An 18,058-nucleotide genomic window follows, 5' to 3' on the forward strand; every position below is an offset into this window, starting at 1 on the left:
GTTGATCGACCCATGCTCTAGCCATAACACGCACACAGCTGCAAATATCTGATACTCGAGCGCCTTTAATATTGCAGTTTGCATGCATGAGACACTCACTTTGGAGAAGACTTTTTCCAGACATAGAGCAAAGCTGATCCTGTGATGTGATTCACCTAAGCTGATATTTACGGATAGGGGTTCTGAGGTAAGTTTTTGGTACACCGCAATTCACTGAGGTCCTGGTTTCCTGCGCATAGTTCTGTGCATGTGCAGAATCCCTGCAACACCGGAACAGGTGTGTTAGAGGGCTCTGGGCAGGTAAGCGGTACAGCTGCGTCACTCTACAGACTGACACTATCAGGACAATAGGTGTGAGAGGGGCTGTGCAGGTAACAGGGGCACGTGCATCAATCTATAGACTGACACTACCAGGGACAGGTGCATCAATGTAAATACTAACATCACCTTGGACATCAGGTGTGAGAAAGGGCTGTGCAAGTAACAGGGGCAGTTCTATCAAACTATAGACTGACACTATGGGACTTCAGGTGTGAGAAAGGCTGTGCAGGTAACAGAGACCGGTGTATCAATCTATAGACTGACTATACCAGGGAGATCATCTGTGAGAGAGGGGCTATGCCGGTAACGGGTACAGGAGCATCAGTCGGCTGTACAGGTAGCTAAGGTAAGGAGTGAAGGTGGATATCCAGCCATACATGAACGGTCTGCTGTGAGAAGGGACTGTGTCCTGAATGTATAAGTAACTTGTAAAGCTGCTTCTGGTGCTCACCCTCTGTGTGTGAAGGAAGCTTGCACCCCCCGCTGCTCCTTGTAGCCGCATGCATTGAACTGGGGACCAGGAAGGCTTCCAGGCAGTCTGTATTTGATCATTGTGGGCTCCCTACGACAGTTTGCTCTCCCTGCACCTCTTATCTGACCCCTTCTTTGTGGGTGTATTGGGAATGGTGGGGAGATACCCTCTCAGTCTGATTTCATTGTGTGGTCTCTCACTTTTCTCAGACCCCATAAACTGCCTTACAAGGGGACCCAGAAGGCAATGACTTGGTGGTCCCCGGCCTTCACTCTCCGGTTCTCAGCGCTGACTCTTTATCCCAGAAGGTGGCACGTGGGGTTGCTGAAATGTAAAACATCCACAGTGTTGACCCCTCAAAAGCTGCCGTTGTGGCTTCTCAGACAGGGCTACCAAAATGCTCATGTGAAGAATAAAACATGTGCATGTACGGCAGAAGTGCCCGGGTGAAGTGGCCTTGTGCAGCGTGTACAGCAAGTCAGTAGTCGCTAGTGACGGTGTTGCTCCCCGCGGAGTGAGAGATGTATGTGTGCGCAGTACAAGAGGGTGGCATGGCTCCAGGCTAGGGATTCCCCAGTGCATGTGTGAACCCAAGAGGGTGGGTGTTAATGTTGCATGTGTCCCCTCTACGCCCTGCTCAGACCACAGTAACCAATGAAGTCGGTGGAACAGGGAACAAAGAGTGTTTGGGACGTCAGACTGTTTCTGCACTTGCAAGAGGGTTGAAATGTAACTTACTGTAAAGCTACTTGCAGCATTACCTCACAGATGAATGGAATAGAGTGCATGTCGTCAAACGTGCTGACGCTCGGCATCATGAGATATTCCTACTTTGGAAGTGGACGGTATCCCAAGGAAGATTTTCTTCCTCTTTGCCCTCTAACTGCTGCCCTTGGCACCTCTACCCTGGGTGAGGCTTAAACAGGCCATTGACCAGACCTTTTCTCGAATGCTGTGGGAGACCCCGACACTGACTCTGTGTCACTGGGACTACTGAACATACTCCTGTTCCCTGTGTCACATGTGTACATCCTGCTGAGTACTTGTGACGTCAGATCACATGACTGCACAGATGGATGGAAGGAGTTACATTTTATAGATTCACATGCTTGAACCAGTCCCTGTTGCCGGCCTGGAAGCCCTTTGGAACAATGCTGAGGCCACAGTGTATATTTACACCTGATAACAGCGAACTTAACTCTGACCTTTTGCATCCCATCAACATCATTGTAAAGTTAGAACTTTCTATTGAAAGTCAAGCAGTTGTGTTGCAAAACTTAAGTCACCCACCAGGAGTAAGTCTTCACTGCTCCCTCCTCACTATCCCTGGGGAGTCAAAGCCTAGGGAGGAGGGTCTTGGCAGAAGTATGCGACTCCTGAAGACACACGGACAACAGCATCACTTGTTACAAGTATTCCCTAGTTAAAGTGAGTCCTCTGGTCCCGGGACTGCGTCTTTCAGGCTGACCCTGCACCAGAGCCACTGGAATTATGCAATTGTGTGGCCACGGCGATTTAGCATAGATATAGATTTGCTGCATTTACCACATAATCCATCATCTGTAGATTTTAACAAAAAAAATTGTTTCTCGTTCAAACGGATCAAAAGTTACTAAAGATGCAGTGAGGCTTTTGCTGCAGAATGGAAGGTCTTTTGAAACCTAACGAGGTGCACCCAATGTCCAGAACGTGTAAAATCTACAAAATAATTAAGTAACACTATTAGAAAATGTGCCGCATTGTGTTGCGTAATTTGCATGTTCTTGCAGCATAATTTACTCAACCCTGCCGCATAATTCCGTTGGCCCTGCCCTAGGCCTGGGCGGTAAATTTCGTTCCGCTCGCGGAATTTGCGAAATTTGGGTAATTTCGCGTTCCGCGGAGAACGCGAAATTGCCCAAAAATCTGCTTTCCGCAACTTCGCGAAATTTTTTGGTTGTTCGCGTTCCCAAAATGCGTGTTTGCGAGATATTTCTCCCCGAGCACGCACTCAGCGATTGTGAGCAGGAAAAAAGCATCGCGAACAAGCAATTCCGCATGTTCGCGGAATTTCTGCGTGTTCGCGGAGATTTTTTTACCGTTTCACGGAGATTTGCGTAACTCGATTACGCAAATTCCGTCCACCCCCACCCTGCACCAGCGACGGACGGAGTGCCCTGCGGGCCCTGCATCTCATCCCTGTCCACAGGCGGCTGCCTGGCTCCAGGTGGGCATCTGGGGGTCTGCAGCCCTCTCTTGGGATGGAGGGTGTGAGCTGCTCACAGGAGCCTGGCGAGCTCTGGAATGTCTCGGATGGGTCTGAAAGTGGATCGTGTTTGAGGAGGGCCTCCCCACCCCGCGCGTCTCTTTTGAACTCGTGGGCAGATGAGAGAGCCGGTGCTTTCGGGATGGGAGGAGATGAGAGAGTGACACGTTCGAGCAGTGCAGAGTTGGGGGCTGTGGAAGGGCTGTAGTGTATAGATAGGGAAGGGGTGTGGCCCCTTCTGTGATATTTCGCACTTGGATGGCGGCCTTTCAAGCTCGCGTACGCGCTGGAAACCAGGGGAGCCTCAGACACTCGCTGCTCCGCCCTTGCGCCCCTCCAGGGGGCGCCGCCGCACTCTTCTCTTCTTACGAGAAACGGGCATCAGGGTGACCCGGAGTAAGCAGTAGGGGGCCGGGGCCCCAGCTGCATAACTGCCCCCTTCTCCGTGACTGAGCAGGCAGAGCACTGGCGGGGAGTGCACGCTGAAGAGCTGCAGCACTAGCAGTGCAGGCGCAGAAGAGGTGCAGCAGCACACGTGCTGCAGGTACAGGAGAGGAGCAGCACTAGCAGAACAGGCACAGATCACGTGCAGCACAAGCAGTGCAGGCTCGGAAGAGCTGCAGCGCAAGCAGTGCAGGCACATATCACATGCAGCCCAAGCAGTACAGGCACAGAGCACGTGCTGCCCAAGCAGTGCAGGCACAGATCACGTGCAGCACAAGCAGTGCAGGCACAGAGCACGTGCAGCACAAGCAGTGCAGGCTCGGAAGAGCTGCAGCGCAAGCAGTGCAGGCACATATCACATGCAGCCCAAGCAGTACAGGCACATATCACGTGCTGCCCAAGCAGTGCAGGCACAGAGCACGTGCAGCGTAAGCGGTGCAGGCGCTGAAGAGCTGTAGCACAAGCCGTGCAGCTACAGAAGAGGTGCAGCCCGAGCACTGCAGGCAAAGATCACGCGCAGCACAAGCACTGCAGGCACAGATCACATGCAGCACAAGCACTGCAGGCGTGCCTTAAACACTCACGTGCTGCTCAGGCAGCACACGCTTTCCTCACAAGCAGGGCAGGTGCTGCATCAGTACCAGCGCAGGCGTGCCTTAAACACTCACAAGTGACGTACAGATATGCGCCATCTTGGCTGTGGTGTCCACAGGCACAAAGAGAGTGGCCAAGGTGAAGTCCCTTATCACTACATAGCACCAGGGACCACCAGAACATGGCTGACTAGTGTAGTCATTTTTTACTTTGTGCTGGAGTTACAAAACTAAGGCCATTGGTAAAGAGGCCAGTACCTCTCGCTATTAAACCGATTGCTTTGCCAAACTTTTTAAATTCTCTATGACGTCGTAACGGCATGTGCATCCACAGTGGCCATGTTTGAATAGGATATCTTCATATATTAGAAAATGCACTGAGAAGCGCATGGCTGCCCAGGGCGCATCCGCATCCAAGGTGGCCATCTTTGAATGGAGAGTGGTGAAATATCATGAAATGCATTCAGAGATGGTTTTTCTAGGGATATGCAGACATCCACAGTGGGCACCTCTGAACGCAGTTTGTTTGAGAGGCTTCATTCAGGGATAGAGAACATGAATGCTGCTTTATGTGTGACCGCCGTCTTCAAGTGGGATTTATTAAAATATGAGTCATTGCGATCTTAGATGCCCACGGTGCATTCGCATGTGTAGGTGGCCATCTTGGAACAGTTTAGGCTGGCCTCCGGCCGCTAACCTGGAAAGGGAAGGGGCCTTTAGGGGGCAGGTGGACGCTGGGTGGAGCTTGGAAAAGGGCTGGAGTTAAACAAAAAATAAGTGGCACTCTGTACTGAAGAAGGCAGAGTGAAAATAATCCCTCACTTCCAGTGCCATGTCTGATGTCAGCAGTGGAAGAATGCATCATCCAATGAAAACACTGAAAGTAAAATGCCAACAGACGAATGGGAGGAATGCCAACAAATCAATAGCAAGGTAGTGGGACGGGCAACAAAACCATCCAATCATGATGAAGGGGCTGCTCCAGAGCCCACTGCAAGGATGTCTCATGTCTTGGAAACAGGCCTGACAAAGAACTAAACCAGCTGGAGGAGGGACCTGGAATGTATGTGACTGATCTTGTTTGGAAATGTTCACAGTGGGTTCATATCAACAGATGTTCTGTCTTAGTTGTGACTACTTTTCACACAGCACCAGTTTCACCTTTTATACACAAGCATCCATTTTGCTGTGGTTGTTCATTTGTTAAAGAACCTCATAACTGCAAGAAGAGGTTTAAAATTGGGGCTGCTGGGTGCAGTACCTTGTACATGGTCATTTTCATATAATAATTTTCTTCCATTATCATCCTAGTAAAACTACTTTCTGTCATGGGACTCTTTTTAGCTTTTTAACTTTGTATTTGTAAAAATCATTGTTTTTAAATTTCTGTATCGCTGTCTACCTTGATTGTATTTCTTTTTCTCCAAATACAATAAAATATTTGGGGGAAATAACATTCAAGATATTGAATCCCGGAAGATTCCCCGGAGAATAAATATCCCTGAAGTTTTCAGACCTGATGTGGGGGGGGGGGGTGGAAGGCAGGAAGGAGGCTGTGTGACATGGGGATGGTGAATTTCTCACTTGTATCGTTCTTATATTTCAGTGTCAGCCGTCCCAATGCACACTCCCCCCTCTGTGTATCAAGGATGACAAGTAGACACATCTGCGGTGAACATCTCGAGGTGAGTGTCACAGGGTGGGTGACAAAGAGAGGGACATGGGTGCCAACATTTAGACGTGCAAACTCTGGGTAGCATTAGGCCAGTTGGGCCTCCTGGGGTGCAGGCCAGTTGTTAACCTTGTGTGTAGGAACCTATTGCAACTTCCAACAGGTTTGCATAACTCACAACCACTGTTGCTCCTTAATAATGAGTCTGGCTTTAAGGCGCTACGACGTGTACCCTTGTTATTGCTACTCAGGATCTCTGCGTTCCACCGAAAGAAGAAGCCATTTGTAGCAGAGCGATGGAGTGATCTGGAGAACTTTTCACTTCTCTGGCACTACTTTTTAGATGGTCCTTAGGAGAGTAGTGTCCTGGTCCCTGCAGTCCTGGCTTTTTGGTTGAAGGGAGTGTGTGTTGGGGGCGCTGAAACCAGCTCTGCCATTGTTCTTCTACTTATGAGTGACTCTGCGTCAAACTCTTTGAATGCAAGCTAGGATGATCACTCCACCGCGCGAAGCATAAAATATGGAGGTGATCTTACGTGAAATGGACTCTCCACCTTGAGACTTGCCTTCCCTCGTCATCGCCCTTGCACTGACGTCACTCAGGATGGAGGTCGTCGCGTTGGCCGAAGCAGCCCAGTGTGCTGGTAACTTTAAATGTAACCTGGTCGGACAGTCCCTGGTTGAAGTATTGCATTTTGCAAATTCCAGTATTTGCCAGTGCACCTCCAGAGTACTCAAAATTCACAAAAAGGCTATTATTAGCAAGAGGCGGTTTAAATGGGAGTGTTTATAGATTTAGTACTGTAGTCCGGAAGTTATGTGAGGTCAAACTCTGGTGGATCTTCTTCCTGAAGATCTATTCTCGCTCTGACACAGAACTTAACAAGCCAGCGGGCAGTAATGGCTGAAGCTGCTGTGGAGTGCGTGCTGCTAAATGCCCAACACTTCAAAGATGGTGCGAACTAGATGGCTGCTGTCCTGGTCCTACCTGGTGCACCTGGAATTATGCCCACACCAAGAATTCTAAGTCTTGATTCTACCTCTGATCTCTTACTTCCACCACCCTACACTTCTTGTCTCTTCATCTCATGAACACCGAGGCCGCCTGATCCTGATTCCACCTCACGCCTCTTTCTTCCACCCCCTACACTTTCTGTCCCTTTATCTCATGAATACCGAGGCTGCCTAGTCTTGATTCCACCTCACGCCTCTTTCTTCCACCACCCTACCCTTCCTGTCTCTGGGCTTGCGGTTAACCCAAAAGATGAAAAAGACAACTTGTCCAGTGCGCACTCTTGTCTTAAACCCAAACCAGCAGAAGTAGAAGTGATCTACGCTGCAGGGAGTGGAAGGAACCACTACAGGAAAAGCATAACCCGATAACACCCCAAGCAGTTTCTATTGAAAACAGCCTCTGAGGTTGACAGTCCACAAAAGAACAGCAGGAAGATTTACAAAACGAGGCCGAGCAAAACTGGTATCAGACCTCGGCTGAGAATTTCTGAAACAAATTCATTAAGCCTCCAGTTTTGTCTCCATAATTGACTGTACTCTTCGGCCACTATCAAAGATTTGAGAAAACTCCGAATTGGGTCTCCTTTAGTGTCGTCTGTCTTGGCAGTGCTAGACTGCTAAACGCTTAACATCCTTAAGTCAATGCCTGCACGTTCCCACAGGCATTGCAAGGAAGGAGGGTGTTGCTAAGTTTTCTTATTTACAAATTTTAGTTGGTTTTCTTCCCCACTTAGCTAACGATTGCGAATGTTGCAGACTTTAAGTGCAAGAAAAATATTCTACAAATATAGTAGTTTGTGGGACGAAATGTCTGTGAAAACCCCATTTTGGGAAAAAAAATTTGCACGAGAATTTTTGTGAGGTTTATTTACAAAACTCTGCACCTTCTGCAGGTGGCAAAGTTATAATCTTTGCAGGCGACATTTACATTTCTTTGACCCTTAACTGTACTATGCTATCGTGTTCAGTGTTCTGGGCTCGCCCCGGGACTATTTGTTAAGGTATTTTTAGGAGCACGCCTTGTCTGTATTGTACTCTCCTTCCAGTAAGACACAAATAGAGGAAAGAGAGCGCTGCAGGGGGTGCTGGGGCGGTGAGACTCTGTGTAGACAGAATGGGAAACTTAAAGAAGTCACCAGACAAGTCATCACTACAGTACTGTCTGTGTTAATTGGGGTTGTGGTGGTGGGCGATGATGCACTGTGCTACTCAAGTCTAGCCTAGAGGTAGGCTTTGGCTGCCTGTTGTTGAAAGACCTCTTGTGGACCATACTAAATCTTACAGGGGCTTACAGCCAGCTCTTTGCTTCCTATTGGTTGTCTTTCTTGTCACTCTTGTTTGCACGCTTCTTATTTGATGGCTGTACTTCATATTCTTGTGTTTATCCCTCCGCTGGAGCATTGTTTCTTTAACCTCCTCTCAGTTGGACGACTTCTATCCAACCACTGGTCACAACCAAGAAACTGCTTTTTAGGTCTCGCCTGGAGTTAGCAGCGCCCATTCGCTGCCCACGCCATGCAAGGGCTTCTTGGAATCAATACGGTTCCAGAAGTCGTGTGTCAGCTCCGCCTGCAATTTTTATTTGTGCGCGTCGTTTGTCGTCATTCATTATGCTAAACATAGTGTAATGATTGCACCGGCGGCATTTTAATCCCTCACGCTTGCCACTGTGTCCGCTTTTGGCCCGTCCACCGGAATTGGATCTTTTACTTGCGGCGGGAGACAGTGTCTCTTAATTAGCCGCTAAGCACTTTTTTTTAGTATTACCGCATTTATCTTCAACAATGGCTGACGTGCCTTTCATTTCTCCTACACGCTATCTTGTTACTATACACTTGAGGCGCGGTGTCTTGCGTGTGGGATGCGTTTTGTTGCCAGTTTATTTGAAATCGTCAGCCGCCGTGTCTTTTGCTTTATTATTGCCATTTGTTTTGTTCCGTGAACTCGCCAGCACATAATCCGCTCCCAAATCGGAGCTTGTTTTAAGGTGATGTTTGGAAAATGATTCCCGTTTGCATGTGAGCTGAAACCTTTCAGAGCAGCAGATGTAAGTGTTCAACATGATTCTAATGATTCTAAACACAATTTGTGTATAGTGATGTTCCACTCTATCGCTGAAATGCTGGCCGCTCTACTCTTTTGCTCAAAGCTGGAGTTTATGGTACTTTTCCACGACACTACCAAAGTTAAAGAAAATCCCTGAAGTTTTGGATAAAGGATTCAGTGCTTCTCATTAAATTTAGAGGCTGATGCTCGCTGAAATGTGATTCTTTTATGTCAACACAGGGCTGGGATCCAGCTCTATGAGGCCAAGATCTAAACGGAAGCCCTATTCACAGCGTAAGAGAGTAGATGGTACACAGCCACCTGAGTACAGTCTCTGTGCAAAGCGGTCAGAAGTTGTTTACTCCACGCATTTGGTGCACAGTGAAAGCGGTGGGATTCAGGGGCGTAGAGTCGGGGGAGAGGGGGTGTTTGGGGTGTTGCACCCCCAAGTAAATGCATTTTTGGCTTGGTAGTTTGGCCCTGAGTTGGGGGTCTGCTGCCTGTTTTGTTTTTTCTTGTTGTCATCATTTCACTAAATTGTTTTAACTTGTTCATTTTTGGGATTTGAAGATTAACTAAATGTAGTGATCGGTTTATCAAAAAAGTAGAAAATCTGCACGCCCCCCCAGCCCCCTATCATTGACTAAGCTATACTTGATTAAAAATATTGTCAAGAGCGAGTTTTATTACGTGTGCGTAGGGATATAAGAAAACAGCAATAAAAAAAAAAAAAGAAACGTAAACACAAAGAACGCTCTCCCAAATATTATTCTAGCTATTATGTAGAGCGTGAAAGGCGCCAAACAGAAATCAGCCCTGCCTAAAAGGATTAAAATTGAGATTAAATTCTTCCATCAGACAGACAAACCGGGCATTCAAGTACCCTTAAAGGAAGTAGATAACAATTTGCTGCTTTCAGTAGATCTAACCTGTGCTACCACCAGTTTTCTCCATATACATGCCAGTTGTTTGCTTTGTTTTTCATAGATACCTTACTCCAAATAACCAGCATTGGCATAGCCAATAGGTCTCGCCTTTGGGACCTTATAAGTGTGTAGGCATGTAAATGTAAATTGATACTTGTATAGCGCACTACTCACCCGCAAGGTTCTCAAGGCGCTTGTACGAATACCGCTGTGGAACCCATACTGGTTTTCCCTGTGAGGCGTCCACTCCTGGGCACCCCCAAGGTGGAGGCCAGGCATCCTTAGCGTTGTGGGGGCCGTTGTGGAGATTAAGCAAGCTATTGCCCAGAGTTGCAGAGTGGGACTCCATGATTGGAATGGCACAGAGGCGAGAATTATCAGGTCCGTGGAATTTTGAGCCCAAGACCCGCTGAGGCGGGGAATTGAACCCTGGTCCCAGGCTATACCTTTGCATCAGGGTCTGTCACTCTAATCATTGAGCCACACTTCTCCACTGCAACAGTTGATATTGTTGCACCAAGGATATTGTACTGCATAACTAAATACTTATAAGGTTCCAAAGGCGAGACCTATTGGCTATGCCAATGCTTGTTTCTTTTTCTTTCAGCGCTCTGTGTGAATGAATGAATGAATGAATGAATGAATGTATGTGTGTGTTCTCTCCCTCCTGTACTGCTTCACCACTGAAATTCTCCCCCATCGTACGCTCAGCCGTTGTGGAACCGTAAATAAAAAAACACAAAAATGTGTGGCGCACCGTGATACTTGTGGACCCAACCTTGATGATGAATGCATGTTCCTTCGTGGTGCCCTAGGGCCGCTCACTATGGAGACGCATACATGCGCATGCATGATGACACGTGCACATACTCATCATAGTCAGTGGCTTAACAATAGCCCTCGCAGTGGCGAAGGGCTCGGAACTCCAGGGGCCCTCGTCCGCACTGTGCACGGGGCCCCTGGCCTGAGAGCTCATGACTAGATCCAAAGCGTGCGGGAACCTTTCCATGTACATTTTGCAGGGGGCCCCCCTCAAACTTCGATATGCCACTGATCGTTGAGCTGTAATAAATAAAATTGCCAACGCTGTTTGGCCTTGCCATTTTTAATGCCAATCTATAAGACCTATTGAGTTTGCCACCGATTATCTTTACACAGATGCTGCTGCTCCAAAGAGACCTACGTCATTCAGAAAGTGAGAGGCGCGTGAATGTACACTTAGGGGAGACGACTCAGATTATGGCTAAATTAGCAGTTGCCCCAGGATTTTGGACAGAATTAAATGTTCACCAGTTTTTGCAGAAATAGCAAATGTCATTGCATTTTGCAGGCTATTAACACGCTGGGATCGCATCTCTTCAAGTTAGTTATACAGAATAATGTAATCAATGTGAAGGTTTCTTAAAATGTTTTTAAAAAAGAGGTACACTTGTTTAAAATCCGCCACTGCACTCGGCCTGGGCTGTGTCTTCTACTTGTGTTTTTCACATGTCTTTCCCTTCTTTCGCAGCCTCCAGCCAGCTGAGTGGGTCAGAGTCCCAGCTGCTGTGACCTGGAGTACTACAAAGATGTCCTACTTTGGGGAGAATTTTTGGGTAAGAGTCACTCCTTGAATGTCCTTGTTTTTCTTTCTTTGTGGGAGTGCTTTGTTTGCATGTCTTGTGCAGATTCTGCATTATTTGATTGGCTGTTTTCTCCTCGTCTCAATCCGGCACCCTGCATAGTTTCCTATGTTAAGGTCTCGCTTAAGGCAGTGCATAAGCTGCGTTGCGAAGCATATCCAGCGGGCTGCTTGGCTTCATTGCTAACTCTCATTTGCTGGCTTCTGATTCTCGAGCACATGCTCACATTCATTCCTTTTCTTGTGTTTGTCCTGTACCGGAGCATGGATGCTTTTTCAGGCGCTACTTTTTAGGTCTCTCCTAGGCAGCCCTTAAGCTGTCTCTTCGAGATATGCTATATTTAGGGATGACTTTAACCTCTGCCCATTTTTTTAATTGTCTCCTGTCACTGTCCTTAGTAAATGATGGCTTTTGATTCATGAATAGTCCCTCCTTAGTACCTCCCTCTCTTCTGTTGTTACCTCCCATGAGGACAGCCCCTCTTACATGTGTCCTTACTCTCTGTGTTTCATTAACAGTTGGGAAGCACTGTTTAGTTAATGTTTGCATGGGCGGCCACCGCATTTCTTTTCCAATTATTTTCTTTTGAAGGAACGGGGCACACCGTGCTTTAGCTTTAAACATCTAAAGCCAAAGTGCGGTGTGCCACCATTTCTACAAAAGTTGGTAAATTGAGCAAGAAAAAAGGTAGACGGATGCCATATTTGTTTTCCATTTATTTACTTTTGTTGCAATGGCGGCACGTAGCACTTTAGTTTTAAACATCTTAAGTTAAAGCACTGCGTACCGCGATGGTTACAAAAGTAAATAAACAGAAAACAATTGCGGTGGCACTTCCTTTTTTTGCCAATTTATTTACTCTTGTAGCAATCGCAGCATGCCGCACTTTAGCTTTAAACATCTGAAGCACGGCGTGCCGCGATATCTACCAAAGTAAATAAATACACAAAAAAGGCACACGGCCACTGTGTTTCTTTTCCGCGTATTTACTTTTGTACTAATCTATTCATGCCGTGCTTTAGCTTTTAAATACCGGACGCTAAAGGGTGGCGCTAGGTTATTGGCTTCTGCAGTCTTTTCTTGCACCTGTGCATTGTTACATCTACCTTCGCCCTACGCATCAGAATTTCAGTGTATGCATCATGGATTTCAGCGAGTTTGAGCAAGACCACATCTGCAGCAGCAGGCTAAGCTCTACCGTGTTTCCTGTGTGTGTCAGTGATCCCTGTTGCTTGTGAATAAATAAGGCAGGCCTAGGCCTGGTGCTGGGGCAGGGTGCAGTACCTTATATGGCTAAAAGAGGTCCACTGGGGCACCTAGTAGGAGGCAAAAGTGCGGCATCCTTTCTTTGCTTCATGGAATTTTTTAGGTCGAGCATTCGAGACCTATTGTATATACTTTAGTATATACTTATATGTGTATGTACTTTGTGGGCTCTGGAGATCAGCCCTAGGACTTGTCTCCTTCCGCTTAGGGAATTTTTTTCTGTTCAACTGCCTCTATTTAACTGTCTTGATAGAAAACGACCAGTAGAGGTCAGTAAAATACCAGAGTTCCTTTCTGATTGTTCAACTGCCTCTATTTAACTGTCTTGATAGAAAACGACCAGTAGAGGTCAGTAAAATACCAGAATTGCTTTCTGCTGAGGGACTTTCTTTTTTTTTCTGGCAACTGCCTCTATTTAACTTTCTTGATAGAAAACGACCAGCAGAGGTCAGTAAAATACCAGAATCACTTTAGCATTCTCTAGATTCCAGGCCATAGAAATTGTCTTCCACGAGCACCCGTTGACAGGAATATTTTTTCCAGATATTGTATTTTCAGTGGTATGAGCACAAAAGGCCCTGATTTTATATTAAAAACAGAGCTTTGGACTATACCATTTCCCGCTTAAAGGAAATATTGCTCTCCATGTGTTCTCACACCTGGCATGTCACGCAGTTTGGTGCTTACTTTCCCTCCATGTTAAAGAACAGTAGATGTTTCAGCACCCAGGCTAATGTGCTAAATACATATAAGGTCCCAAAGGCAAGACCGATTGCATTGCAATTGCTCGTTTTAATTAGTTATGCTACTGCTAGGATATTTTTTGAGGAAAGAAAATTCTAACAAATATTTCCATTTGCAACGACAATAGCTCTACATTTAACTAATGTGAGACCTTTTGCATTGCAAATGCTTGTTTCGTTTCATGTGAACCCTTCACGAGAACGTATGTTTTTCAGCTGTCTCGTTTGTGTGCTTCTCCCCCACCCTGAGCAATGCTCCAAATTTCTCTTGTCCGTGTGTTCCTCCCCAACTCTCCCCGTCTTGCCTAATCACTTATGCGCTTACCCCACTCTGCCCTGTGTTGTTTCCCTCCACTCTCACCTCTGTCTCGCTTTCCTCATCCAATGCCCCTGGGTTGCTTTTTCCACCTGTGCCTCGTGGGTTGCTTTTCCCACCTGCCCCCCCCCCTGGGTTGCTTTTCCCACCTGCACCCCCTGGGTTGTTTTTGCCACCTGTGCCCCCTGGGTTGCTTTTCCTCACCTGCGCCCCCCTGGGTTGCTTTTCCCACCTGCAACCCTTTGTTGCGTCGGCTACCACCACTCACATTCCCCCGTGTCCCTCCATGCAGTGTTGCTTCCCCAGCCCCCTATAAAGAAAAAAAACACTTTGGGGATTTCCCCACCCTTTTTTGTTACTGAACCAACTTGAATCGGTAACCTAAAATAAAAAAGCGTCTTTCATTTTATATTTGTGCACATGATGGGCACACTTATGAAATGAGGCTATGGCATAACAACATCCTTCTTTTCTTTTTATTAATTATTTAGTCATGCGACACACCATTGGGGATGCTGTGCTGCCTGGCCAAAACCACTGTAAATACAATGGGTCCCAAAGGCGAGACCTATTGTCTTTGCCAGTGCTTCTTATTGATGTGTCTTGTGGGTGACAATTTAAGTGGTTGTCTCCACCTTACTATCTGGTGTACTCCAGGCTGATTGTGGCTCACAAGTGATTTATCTTCAGCAAAAGGACAAACTTTACTGATTCCTTTAGTTATTGTGTTGTCCCTTCCTGATACAGTCTGGGGTAGTTGCCTCCTCATTGTAATGTCCTCCAACTAGGCACTGCAGTGGTTGTCTTCTCCTTGTGGTGTCCTTCAGGGTGAGTGCTGCAGAGAGTGTCCCCTAAAGGTCCTTCATCTTCGTGGCCAGGACTACTGCTGACACCTATGGTTAATATGATTTCCTCCTTTTGATGCCCTCCAAATGAGCACTGCACTGTTTGTCTTCTCTTTTTAATGCAGTGTGGCGGTTATTTTCTTCTTGTAATGTTCTGTTTTCTCAGTGAGCACAACAGTGATTATATTCTCCTAGTAATGCTCTCTTCTCCCAGTGGGGACTGTAGTGGTTGTCTTTCCCTAGTAATGTTCTGTCTTTAAAGTGCGTTCTATAGTGGTTGTCTTCTCCATGTACTGTTCTGTCCTTCAAGCGATGCCTCTGGTGGTTGTCTTTTCCTAGTAATGTTCTGTCCCTCAGTTGAGTGCTGCTTTGTTATCATCTTGTAATTTTGTTTTTTTCCGAATGAATGCTACAGTCGTTGTCTTCTCCATGTAGTGTTCTGTCCATTAGGTGAGGCCTGCAGTGGTTGTCTTCTCCTAGTAATGTTCTGTCCTTATAGTGAATGCTACAGTGGATGTCTTCTTTTGGTGTTCTGTCCTTAAGATGAAAGCTGCTCTTTCTCCCTTTATGTTTTCCAAGAGAACTCTACAGTTGTTGTCATCTCATTGTAATGTTACATTCTCCAAGTGAGCATACAACTGTAGGCTTCTCCTTGTAATGTTTTATACACCAAGCGAGCACTTCAGCGCTTCTCTTGTTATGGTTTGTCCTTCGTAGAGTACAGTGGTGGTTGTCTTCTCCTTGTAGTGTTTTATACACCAAGCGAGCACTTCAGCACTTCTCTTGTTATGGTTTGTCCTTCGTAGAGTACTGTGGTGGTTGTCTTCTCCTTGTAGTGTTTTATACACCAAATGAGCACTTCAGCGCTTCTCTTGTTATGGTTTGCCCTTCATGGAGTACTGTGGTGGCTGTTTTCTCCTTGTAGTGTTTTAGCCTCCTGGTGAGCTCCTCAGCAGTTGTCTTGTTATGGTTTGTCCTTCGTAGAGTACCGTGGTGGTTGTCTTCTCCTTGTAGTGTTTTATACACCAAATGAGCACTTCAGCGCTTCTCTTGTTATGGTTTGCCCTTCATGGAGTACTGAGGTGGTTGTCTTCTCCTTGCAGTGTTTTATTCTCCATGTGAGCTCCTCAGTGCTTTTCTTGTTATGGTTTTTCCTTCGTAGAGTATTGTGGTGGTTGTCTTCTCCTTGTAGTGTTTTATACATCAAGTGAGCACTTCAGCCCTTCTCTTGTTCTGGTTTGTCCTTCATGGAGTACTGTGGTGGGTGTCTTCTCCTTGTAGTGTTTTATTCTCCAGACAAGCTCCTCAGCAGTTTACTTGTTATGGTTTGTCCTTCATGGATTACTGTGGTGGTTGTCCTCTCCTTGTAGTGTTGTATATATCAAGTGAGCACTTCAGCGCTTCTTTTGTTATGGTTTGTCCTTCATGGAGTACTGTGGTGGCTGTTTTCTCCTTGTAGTGTTTTATTCTCCAGGTGAGCTCCTCAGCAGTTTTCTTGTTATGGTTTGTGTGAGAAGTTGGCCTGATGTATGATGTCACTAGTTATAGTGTACACCTTATATCAGTCCAAATACCCTTATGGTGATTGGTTGTAAAGTCAACCTTATAGACCAGCTATCCTAGTGGTAGCATGGACAAGAGCAGTCTTAGGCTAAACTCTGAATGGCATGTGAAGCCAGCTGTGATACCATATATAATCCCTTGAATACCAAATGAAAGGACACCACAACAGATATATATATAAAATAAAGTGTATTTATTCTAAGCAAACCCTCAGCACTCTTTATGAGATTAGAGGTAAGTACAACACAGTCTTATTTATGCATACATTAAGTCACACAGGTAAGTAATACAGTTAGGCCCTAGGGGTCACGCAAACCATATACTAAGTAAGTGGTATAAGAACCACTGTCACGGAAATAGAATAGGCCTAGGCCTAGGGAATCGCTGGGGCTACACTACACTAGCGTTAGTTAGGAAGTGGGAGGCCCACGGGATTCGTGTGCAGAGTGGAAACACTCACGCGTAATGCGTAAAAGTCAATAGTAATGTTACAGTTTAGAAATAGATAGATTTAGGACACTTCCGGAGTAGCTAGGAAGTTGAGACTTGAAAACTAGACACTAGGATAGTCACTATCCTGATGAGCACCGGAGTACCCAAGTTACCTAGCCCACAGGCTGCGGGTGCATAGGGGTGAAGATGCGTCGTTTTCGTCGTCGACTCCTATGGATGCCTGAAGAAAGATGCTGACAGGCAGTCAGTGAAGAGTGTCCGGTGGATCCCAAGGCTGGGATCAAGAAGAGAAGAAACCTGCAAGCAGAGGGGACAGAGTCAAGGTCACTAGCCAGTGACCACGTGGAACCAGGAAGGGACCAGGTGATGTCGTGAAGAGGTGAAGGTGAAGCTTGTCGCTGCAGCCAGGAGGACCAGGAAGCGTCGAGGACGACCAGGACCAGGAGGCGAGCTGTCCCACGAAGGCTCTTGCTGTCGGCGGCGTCGAAGTTGGACTAGGACTCACCAAGCCTTGGCAAGCGGAACCCACGAAGAACAAGGGACTTGCTTCTGGTGCAGACCAGGAAGGTCTGGGGTGCTTCTTCTTTGCAGAGAAGCGGGAGCCAGTCTGGAGGAGCCAAACCAGCGCAGAAGATTTCAGGGAGCGTCGTCACAAAGGCCACTAGCCAGCGGGCAAGCAACCGGACAGACGCGGCAAGCAGGAAAATGCTGAAGGGCCCCACGCAGGACTCGTGGAGTGTGGGGGGCTGGTCTTCGGTGCAGATGGTGCTTGGGGTTGGGGCTTCTCAATCCCCGGTGCACAACTTCGAGGGTACCTCAGAAGCTGCGCTGTAAGTTACTAGCCACTTTTCCCAGGTAGCCGGTCCCACGTCGCTCGTCGCCTCCACGGATCTCAGCTCTGCTGCAGATGTGGATGAGGGTCGGAGAAGTCTGGAAATCAAGGCTCTGGTCGGGCTCTGCAGTCGGTTCCTCGTCGAACGTTTCACAAAGCAAAGGGTAGTCACTTGATGGTGCCTGTTTGCACAGGGTAGCCACTCCTTGGCTACAAGGGAGATTCTTCAGTCTTCTTCTTTCGTCGAATGTCGAAGGTCCAGAGTTTCTGTTTAGTTTTGCAGGTTCAGGATAATCTAAAGTCTTGAGGCCCAACTCCCACTCTTATACTAATCTGGGGGGCTGGGATACCTGCTAGGTCACGCCTTATGGGTGGGACCTGGGAGGGGGTGGTTACACCCACTTCCCTTTGTCCAGTTTCGCGCCAGAGCTGGGGCTGGAGTGCCCCAGCGCCGGTTTGAACTGGACTATGCAAGGAACACCTTGTGTGCCCCAGGCATGTCTCATTCCTTTCAGCCCACCCTGCCCCAATACACTAAAGGCTGTCTGGGGAGGTGCTAGCACCTCCCCAAGCAGGAAACCTATTGTCCAGGCCTCCCTGGCTGGGATCACTCCCAGCTGCAGGAGGTCAGACTTGTGTCTGTGGCAGCAGCATCCATTTTGTGATGCTGAGGCTTTGGTCAGAG

General features: G+C 47.2%; 1 protein-coding gene across 4 annotated transcripts in view; it reads left to right on the forward strand.

Moving 5' to 3' along the window:
• FCHO1 (FCH and mu domain containing endocytic adaptor 1) overlaps nt 1–18,058 on the forward strand; it is a 228,030-nt gene that overhangs the window by 21,811 nt on the left and 188,161 nt on the right. For all 4 annotated transcript variants that reach the window (XM_085639705.1, XM_085639708.1, XM_085639709.1 and 1 more), the window contains exons 2-3: nt 5,682–5,760; nt 11,244–11,328. In XM_085639705.1, coding sequence (XP_085495831.1) covers nt 11,302–11,328 — 27 coding nt within the window. In that variant the 5' untranslated portion in view covers nt 5,682–5,760; nt 11,244–11,301. The remainder of the gene's footprint in view (nt 1–5,681; nt 5,761–11,243; nt 11,329–18,058) is intronic.

The sequence above is a fragment of the Triturus cristatus genome, chromosome 12 (genome assembly GCF_964204655.1).
Source record: "Triturus cristatus chromosome 12, aTriCri1.1, whole genome shotgun sequence".
Classification (NCBI taxonomy): Eukaryota; Metazoa; Chordata; class Amphibia; order Caudata; family Salamandridae; genus Triturus; species Triturus cristatus.